The sequence below is a fragment of the Pundamilia nyererei genome, unplaced genomic scaffold, assembly GCF_000239375.1.
Source record: "Pundamilia nyererei isolate P.nyererei 1_Seehausen unplaced genomic scaffold, PunNye1.0 scaffold00130, whole genome shotgun sequence".
Lineage (NCBI taxonomy): Eukaryota > Metazoa > Chordata > Actinopteri > Cichliformes > Cichlidae > Pundamilia > Pundamilia nyererei.
In genome coordinates this window covers 401,680-411,559 of record NW_005187531.1, presented here as the reverse complement: position 1 = coordinate 411,559, position 9,880 = coordinate 401,680, and the positions used below count along the sequence as shown (strand labels likewise).

At 40.5% G+C, this 9,880-nt stretch overlaps 1 protein-coding gene across 1 annotated transcript in view; it reads left to right on the top strand.

The window, feature by feature from the left end:
* Nucleotides 1-4,470: 4,470 nt before the first annotated feature.
* lurap1 (leucine rich adaptor protein 1) overlaps nt 4,471-9,880 on the top strand; it is a 13,123-nt gene continuing 7,713 nt past the window's right edge. The window contains exon 1 of the mRNA XM_005743290.2: nt 4,471-5,216. Coding sequence (XP_005743347.1) covers nt 4,998-5,216 — 219 coding nt within the window. The 5' untranslated portion in view covers nt 4,471-4,997. The remainder of the gene's footprint in view (nt 5,217-9,880) is intronic.

The window sequence follows — 9,880 nt, the reverse complement described above, 5'->3', positions numbered from 1 at the left end:
GGTGGGTGGGTGGGTGGTAGGGTGTATTAAAAGTCCCTCGTGACAGGATGATTTCATTTCTGACTGAGTTTTGTAAAATTATCTTTGTGTCTTTGTTTTGAGAGATATTTGAGATTCTTTAGCCTTCCCTCTAAGCCTGTTTTATCACACACAAGAATGCAGACCATCACACTCAGAGTGACTGAGGAAACAGTCAAACCCAATCTGTGTTCTTAATCATTATTTGGGTAATAAGTATGATTTGAAAATGGTATTTTTTTCAAGGCATAACAAAAAATGGTCAGTTATAAAAACAAAAACAAAAAAGAAAGCGTGTGTATTGGAGATATGCAAATACCTTCAACAGTTCAACAAAAGCAGTGAATCCCTGTAAATCCTCACCTTATCATTCTGTCTTTGAAAATCAGATAAAGATGAGGTGAGCACTTTCTGTTACTGCGTGCTCCTGCGAACAAAACCAAACTCTTCCACTAGAGGGTAAACTTGCATTGTGATAAACCAGCCTGATGGTGCAACAAAGGGAGCACGCTCGTTCAGTGTTACAAGACTTTACTGACACTGAGTGCAACATCACTTTTATCAGAGGAAAAAATCTATCAGATAACGTAGCTAAAGGCAAAGCTCCAAGCTTGAAACAGCATAGGAATGGGTGTCATAGTCTCAGGATTATGTGCTGTGTCTAAAACTTGAATCTTTAGTTAACAAATGTGAGTTTTGGATTTGTGTTTAGGTTTTTCTGTATTTGAATGTAATTTTTTTTTCATATTTTATAATACTGAGGCTCATTTTTACTACACGAGTTCTAGCTACAGTTTTTTTTTTCATACCTTGTGTCAATTTTACTTCCTTCTTTTCGTTTGTCTTGATTATTTTCACCATGTTTCCTAGTTACCCTGTTTCCCATTTCCAGTCAACCCTCAGTGTGTAACTAGTGCATGCTTTTTGTTGTGTTACGTTCCTGTTGTGCCTCCCTGTAGTCTTTGTGAGCTCTACTGTTTGTTTAACCCTTTATACTCTGTTTTGTTGCATCTCTGGTTTTTGTGAAAGTAAATTCCAGTAGTAACAAATCAATATTTAACATGAACAATAAAAATTTAAGACACCCAGGAGGAGCTAAAGTTAAATAAACTTTATGAGTTTATGAGTATTTTTTACCATAAACTAAGTTAAGTTTGATAGGATAGCTTTCCAAATTAAGTTTTGAAGGTTTCCCTGCAGATCAGGGGTCACATTTGTGGAAAATGTACTGTACATGTCTGGTGTTGTAATGGTATTTCACCACTCCTCGTAGTGGCCAGTGTTACTGCAAAATAAGCAAACTAACATTAAAATCCTTTGCTGTGGTTCTGAATTGCAGCACTTTTGAAAAACAAAGAGGGAGCGTTTACACAAAGGTCAGCGAGCAAACTATCCGCAGTCCTAAACATGCAGATTTTAGTTTGACTGGAAACTTGAGCGCTTGAGGCGAACCCACGCAAATAAAGAGAGAACATTCAAACCCACATGCAAAGGCCTCAGTCAGGTTTGCACAGTGCTGATGCCTCTGAACGACCGATCAGAAAGTGTTGTATAACATGCATTTGGTACTGTAGATCTCCCTCAGTGGGCAGCCCTTTTTTCCATTTGTACCACGTGGGTGTGCAGAAATCAGAATTTTCTGCTCTCAACAACCGTTGCCATGGTGGTCATCATGGATACCAGGCTGATAGCATGGCAACATAATGATTACAGATGCCTGTTTGTATGACTGTACGCCCCAAAGAAGCAAATTTAAAGGCATTTCTGTCGTAAGTGACCACATGCTAGTGATACATTTTGAATTCTCATCTAACAAACACAAAGAGGTTTATAATAGTGACCTGACCCCCCAGAACACCCATCTGGCTTTTGTTGTTTACTCCCACCTAAATTGAGATTATGATAGATGTTTCAAATGCAACATGTTTTGCTTGTAGACTAACACCCTGTTAACCTCCTTAATTGTTTTGATGTCAGTCTTAACCTCATGCACAGACAGTGTATTATGACTGACATATGCAAAACCAACACTCAGCCTGACAAACAGCATCACATTTTTGCACAAATATAGCATTTTTTGTGAAAGCTGCACCTGTGTACATTTCATTAAGGGTCTTTAAATTCATTTCTGCAGTCGAGTTAGGATGCTTGGAGCCTCCAATGAGATGTGAGACTGAATACACAGGAAAGTGTCATTAAACCAGAGATCTCTCCAAGCTGCTCTCTCCTCAGCTTTTGTTAAACCAGTACAATCAGTGCAAAATACTGGTTCTAGAATCAACGTAGCTTAAATAATGAAAAGTAGACATGGTCTTATATCCAAGCTTAATCTTCATGCCATTTCAGAAAGAATGAGACAGCCTTAATCCAGCTATTAACCCATTTTTATTTGCTACAAATTTAGCCCCCCTACCTTTCCTAAGTAGAGTCTTCCATTTTGTCCGTCTGAGACAGACATGCACAATCACTAGCTGCTAATATTTGGAAACCCCTGCCTTTGCATCTCACTTCATTGCTGTCCACTACAACTGTATTTCCACTCACAGTCAGCTTCATCCTGGCAGCCCGAGCAAGTGTTCACAGTGAAAAGCATCTCTTCAGCTCTCCAGAGGCCCTTCCTGACTGCAGATTACACCACTGAATGTGTCTTTGTGGTGTCTCTAGTTGTGACAGACATTTGTAATAAGAATGCAGCATTTTCAGTAAGTTATAGCAGAAAACAATTACTGAAAAGGATGACTATAATCGTTCCTTTCTTTCTTACATTTTTTGATATGTATCTTAGTTAGCGCTTGGAAAACAAAAATCCAGTTATACATCCAAAGCCATAAGGAAAACAAAAACTTGGTGGAAAACCTGTGTCTGCTGTGGATCTTATTGAATTGTCCTTGACAGCAGCATTTAATCTCCTTTGTTCCAAAACATTGACCCACTGGTCTTTTAACCACAAGCTTTAACCTGAGCTCCAGTTCCACATGAGGGGGTCCAGGCCCGTTAAGGAAAAGTCTGCCTGGGCTGAGTTTGTGTGGGCCGGGAGAAAGTTTCCATATAGAGACACAGGGTATGAGTAAGTGTGTGTTTAGTGTATTAAGAGTAAAGTAATCCGGCCTTTGCCACAGAGATCTGTTGTATTTCATTACACTGATTAGACTCTTCATTCCTTCTCTTGGGCGGTGACCCATGTTAAAAGCTTCTAAGTTACAGCGGACCACGAATTCTAAAATAAATTCTAAAATAAATTCTAAAATAAATTCTAAAATAAATTCTAAAATACATTATTAAACATTTGACCAAATATTTTTGATTTAATTAATTTAAATGAAAACATTAAAAAATATTTAATTAGCTCCCATTTTAATTAATTAATGCATCATTAATTATGTTTTCTATTCATTTTGGCACTTGGGGCCTTCCATACATGGTCACACCATCACCTGCTGTGTTCAAAGAAGAGCCTTGCTTTTCTTTTTAGTGCACAATGGACAAAACTATGAGTCCACATCTTTTAATCTTTGAATTCAGGTGTTTTTAGCTTTATGAAAGCCGTGCAATCTGTCTTTACAAGCATTTGTGAGAGAATGGGTCGCTCTAAAGAGCTCACTGAATTCCAGTGTGGTGCTGTAACGGGATGCTGCCATTACAACAAGTTCATTTGTGAAATTTCTTCCCTCCTAGATATCCATGATCAACTCTGAGTGGTATTATTACAATGTGGAGACATCTAGAAACCACAGCAACTTAAACATAAAGTGGCAGACCACGTAGAGCAAGGGAGCAGAGTCGACGACGCTCACAGTTGTAAAAGTTGCTAAACCTCTGCTGACTCACTATTGCTGAGTTCCAAACAAAATTAAGCACTGGGAGCATCATGCCATGCGTTTCCATTACTGAGCAGCTCCCTGAGTGTAATGTGTCGGTGGCCCACTGCTTTTGTCTTTTTAGGGCATTTCAGATGTTTAGATTAGTCCTTTTTAATAGTTTATTAATGCCCACTTCATTTTTGCGTGGAGGAAAAGCTATCAAGTTTTTCACAAAAAGGCAAAAGCAAAAATAAGAGCTTCATCTTGTGCTTTTGTCCTTTTGCCTGCATAAATGTGGACAACAGGCAGATGGATACAGACATCACATCTTCACCCAAAGGTCGCCTTTCATGACTATGTTTAGATTATGTCACATATGTTTCTGTTCCATGATGCTCACACATATAACTGGTTGATGTTCACATATATAACTTGATTGGAGTATCAATATTAACAAGCTTATCTTCTTCTTATAAAACTCACAGACGTCTTTGTGCAGAAAGGAGGATAAAAGGACTTTTTTTGTTGTTTTTGTTTTACTTTGTGCTTGTCGTTTTATTTTGGTAGTTCACCGTTTTCTCCGGTACAGAGCTTTCACACAGATTGTATTTTGAAAGTTTTCCCGGAAGCTACCGAGGGTTATCGCTGGTGACTTGACGCTATCGGGTCTCCTCTCCCACTCTGCGGTTCCTGATCGCTGTCATCATGCAGGTGGAATCTGCGCAGTGTGGCTCAGCGTACAGATCCCAAACACCAGCCTCACCGAGCTGCAGCTCAGGACTCGGGACTCCGGAGATCAGACTGCATTTACAGCTGTAAAGGAACCAATCAAGGAGGGGAAAGCAACAAATTGGATTTTCCCCCTCCGCTTTCACTTGATGACCATCAGCAGTTTAGATACAGAGGCTTCATCAATTTAACACAACATGATGACTGAGTTAAAATAACCCACATATCGAGGATTTCTCTCTGTATCATACTGCTGGAATAAGCTCACACTGCTGTGTTGATACTGTCAAACAGTTTTCCTTGCCTGGCGCAGTCCAACTCAGCAGCAGTCGCATAGGATGCCATACAAGCCTGTAGGAAGTGACTCTCGCAGCTTGACAGGGAACAATATCCGAGGAACCCGAAGGACGTAATCTTTGTCCTGCGGATCTTATCGGTGTAAAAACACTCATGGCGATGGACGAAGGTACTGTCAGCGAGAGCATCCCAGACCTCAAAGACATAGAGGCGAAAATCGGCCGGAAGACCCCCGAGGGTTTGCTCAGGTGGATGCGGGAAGAGTCGTCCTCTCTCCGGGCAGACGCCAAGCTGGCCCTCGCGCACGACACCGGTAAAGAGACCGGGATGAAGAGTTTGGATGAAAAGATAAGAAAACTGAAGATGGAGATGGTAAGAATCCACAGTTCTCATATATGTGCCCGCAGGATGCGTGGCAGACTCTTGTTTTCCAGGATGTGTCATTCACGAAAGTCAGCCAGGTGCAGAGCTGTCATTATGACGATGAATGCTGAGCCCGGCTCGGCTCCGGCAGACAGCCTTGTTTCGAGTACTTGAACATTTATCAGCAGATCGGGTTGTCATTGCTGGGGTGTATCTGAAATTATGTGCAGGTACAGAAGCCTGCACAACTCCTGAGAGCCCAGAGACAGAGGTACTTAACATGTTATCTGACTATACAGCATGCCATTTTTAAAATTTCCTTACTTCTCTTTATTAAGTTCTTGTTTTCTGTTCAACTCTTTATATTAAAATAACTGAATGTATAAGTAACAATCCATAAAGTAGTATAACAGTATAATTTTGACCAGATGAACCTAAGCCACGTCATGTTCACATGATCACTAGCCTAACACAATAAACTGTAGTGTAACGCTCCACTTGACAGCTGAGAAAAAATAAATGACTGTGTTTTATACTCCAAGTCGTCCTTCCTGCTCCCACTGTGCGCTCAGAGCCCACAGTGGGACTCACTGCAAAATGTCAGCATTCTTTAAAATGACCATATAATCTGTATTTCAGAAAGCGCTAAATGCCAAATAATTTTCTTATCCCGTGCCTCTGGTGATGAATGATACTTTAGGACAGTGAGATTTAAGGATGCTTTTAGGGCCCCTGCTAATTGTTAGGCCTCCAGTAAGCTCACTAACCTCAGCTTTTTGGATATTCCTTAATTATTGTGTGGGCTCACACATTTAAAGCTATAATAAGTAAGTGTTTTACCTTAATGTTGGGAATAATACCAGCCTCAGTATGATTTCTGAGTTCGCTGACTCGTAACAGCACCAGTAGCATCTCATTTGTTCCCACTCCTTCCCTCAAAAGTGTCAGTCTGTATGTAACTTGGGAGAATGTATACAGTTTTCCAGGAAAGTACATTTCTAAGGAGACACTGAGGGCAGAGCTCGGCAGATTATGCCTACATGACACAAAATCAAGTGGTTTAGCTGCTGGTTAGACACAAAGCAAGAGCAGGATTACTTTATTCTAATAACTTGCAATAGATGCCAACTTTTCTCTTATGGCTGTTTGTGGCTAAAATGTTCCTAAAGTTAGGTGGATGAAGAGTAAACCAACAAATTCTATTCCATATCAAGATGACGATTTTGTGTTTCACGGCACATGGGTGCCCCTCCGTGAGCCTGGTCTGCTGGATGTTTCTTCCTTTTAAAGGGGAGTTTTTCCTTCCCACTGTCTCCAGTCTCCAACTGCTTTCATATAGTGGGGTCGTCTGATTGTTGGGGTTTTCTGAGAATTATTGTGGGGTCTTTACCTCACAATATAAAGTGCCTTGAAGTTACTTGTATTTTGATTTGGCACTATATAAATGAAACTGAATTGAATTGTTCGTTGCGCGAGCAGCTGCTATGATTTGTTTCACTACAATTCAGTACTGGAGCTTAAAAGACTCCAAAGTCCAGAGGCCTTTTATTACCAGTTGAAGCTACAGGGGCTGCTGTTATCACTGAGCAGCAAACGTTACATACGCCTGCTTTAAGAATTATACTTGCCAATGGATGTTTCAGCTTTTGGAAAGCTAAATGTTAGCATCAATCTCTCTTTTATGTCTTAGATAACGTAATTACTATGTTATCAACATGTCAAAATTAGCCAGTTAGGTCAGTGAAGTATTAATGTATTTTGAATCCAGCATAATTAAATTTTATGTTTACACCCAATGCAACACTTGCTGTGTCTTTCTGTACATTTCTTGTATTCTTTGGTAATGTTTTCACTTTGGATCGCCATAGGAGGTAAAATTAAAGATGTGACATTGACTTTGCTGTTGCTGTACGATTATGACAAAAATAATTTGGAATTTGTGGACTGATATCACACTTTTCTACTCTTCCAGAGTGCTCAAAGCACTCTATACAACACTTTCACTTTCTTTAAGCTTAATGCTTTTTCTAACTACATTCACACTCCGATGGATGCATTGGAGAGCAACTTGGGGTTAGCATTTTGCCCAAGGATACTTAACATGCAGACTGGAGGAGCCAGGGATCGAACCACCAAGCTGCCGATCAGTAGGTGACCCGCTCTACCTCCTGAGCTACAGCCTCTCCTAACATGTGTGTAAACTAAATTTTAATATGAACATTGCTCTTATTATTAAGTAGTATAATACTAAGTAGTATAAGAAGAAAATCAGGAGTCTACATTCAATTATTAAGATGAATGATTAATGATGAATTTGATTGTGACTAAATGCAACAGATGTAATTTTACTTTGACTGGACTTGAGTAATAAAATGTGAAGGCCCCTTGTATCCACTCATTCAATAATTCAAGCTGCTCTTCGCTCTGCCAGCAGCTGCACTTTGTTTGGAAATAAGTGGAGGTAAAAATGCACACAGGACCGTGGTGAAGGCGCTCTCTTCCTATTGTCTACCTGCGCTTGCACCATTTATAGAAAGTAATTTTTAACATATTGCATACATTTCTATCTTCAGTCCACTGGGCTTAATTTTGGTGTGATACATACTCATATCATACCTCTGAACAAGACTGTTTTTCAGTTTCTCTTGTTAAATGATTCCATCCCTCGTTTATTCACAGCAAGTTCGCTCTGTGTTTCTTCAGAACTGATTATTTCTTCTACAGCAGAGCTTCCGTTCAACAAGTACTTCTCTTTTTTCTTGTTTACATCAACCCCACCTCGCGTCAAACAGTGGAGGTCTGTAGCAATAATGCACCACTCTACAGTTCCCCCCCCCCAACCATGTTCATGTATGTCATACATTCCTGCGGCAGATGCAGGCATGCACCCCGTCTCCCCATCTGTGGTTGTGACACAAGAGCGTGTGCGCTGCCACAACCGAACTTCCAAACCAAACAAGCTGTTTTCTGAAAGAGTCGCTCCAAAACACATTGGTTACATTCAAACATCCAAAAACACATTAGCAGTTTGGTCGCATGGTAGAAATAGAAGCTGATTTCACTCCAGGACTCATGATGGTGGCAGCATGTGTCTTAAGTTCGCTTGCTTGGTGTAAACAAAGTTTTCAGAAAGAAAGATGATCGGCTGTCATCGTCACATTTGTTTAGTATTTTCTGCCACATGTCTTTGAGTTTGAATTAGGCTCGTATTCCTTGAGCCTGTGTGTGTGTATATCTTAGGTTAGCTTAAATAGCTGGTGAGTAATAAAACGCTCGCTCTTAGGTTGTTGTATCAGTTCAGGGCTTTTGGTGACGGGTGTGGTCTGAGAACTAACTGATGTAGCGGCTCGTGTGAATCCATTGGAAGATGGCTCACAAAACCTTTTTTCATTTTTTCAGAAGTGGTGTGTGAATGACTCAGATTGTTTTTTCCTTTTTTTCCCACAGAAGTCTTAAAAAACCCTTTTTCACATCACATCTGGGCCAAGTGCATATGTAGTCCTACATCTGAGTCATATCTGATCTCTGGACATATTGACCGCAATGTCAACGGAAATACGCATACGCGGGAGGTTCAGTGTGAACATCACATGGGTTCTGTAGTTGCAGCTTGCCTGTCTGTAATTTTGTGACCAGAAAGGCGCATTGTAATGGTAAATGGTAAATGGCCTGCATTTGTATAGTGCTTTACTCAGTCCCTAAGGACTGCCACCTGAGCTACAGCCACCCCGTAGTAATGGATGTGTTAGCTCTAAAAAGCAAAAAGTCTGAGTTTTAAGGTGTTTTTTTTTCTTCTCATAATACATATATGTATTGTAAACATGGCAATATTTAGATATAAATCAGAATATAAATGAATAAATGAGTGTTAGTGGGTTAGTGTGTACAGAAGAAAGCTCAGCTGCTGTTGTAGGTTGTATAGTACCTAACCTAATTGCATATTGAGCCCACATTTGTATTCACAAGGCATCCAGACTTGCTGGAAATCTGTTAAGACTATAGAAGCAGGCTGGACTGTTAGTAGTTTTAGTCATTTATCAAGTTTTTTTGCAGAAGCGGGAGGACAGAGAGAGAAGTGATAGTGATGAAGAACCGTTTTCTAACTCTAAGGGAGTGAAACTTTCAGTACAGTCCGGGCTGCTCCAGTATGTGAGTGTGTGTGTGTGTGTGTGTGTGTGTGTGTGTGTGTGTGCGCGTGCGTGTGTGCGCATGCAAGTGTGCATGGTTATTTCATCTGTGTGAGTGGTGCTGTGTAATGAGAGTGCAGAAGAAGAGATGGGAGCATCATCTGAAATCTGCTTAGTAAGATGTGCAGTACTAATGTGTGTGCTCAGAGGCTGCAGGGAGATACTAAATGGAAGAGCTCTCTCATGCACACAGTCGTGCACACAGCCTAGCAAAGTCACCATATTGTTTTCTTCCCCAACATTTTCTGTCATGCTGATAAGCTCAAACGAACAGGCGGGATGTTAATGAGTCGGCTATAAACTGCTTCTTTTTCCACTCTGAAAGTGTGTGTTTGTGTGGACCCTTCTGTTCCTCATTCATCTGTTACTTTGTATCCATAACCACACTGTGTGGCATTGGTGGGCTGCAGCATCTGCCTGTGTAAGATCAACACTGTGCATATTTGTGTGTGTGTGTGTGTGTGTGTGTGTGTGTGTGTGTGTGTG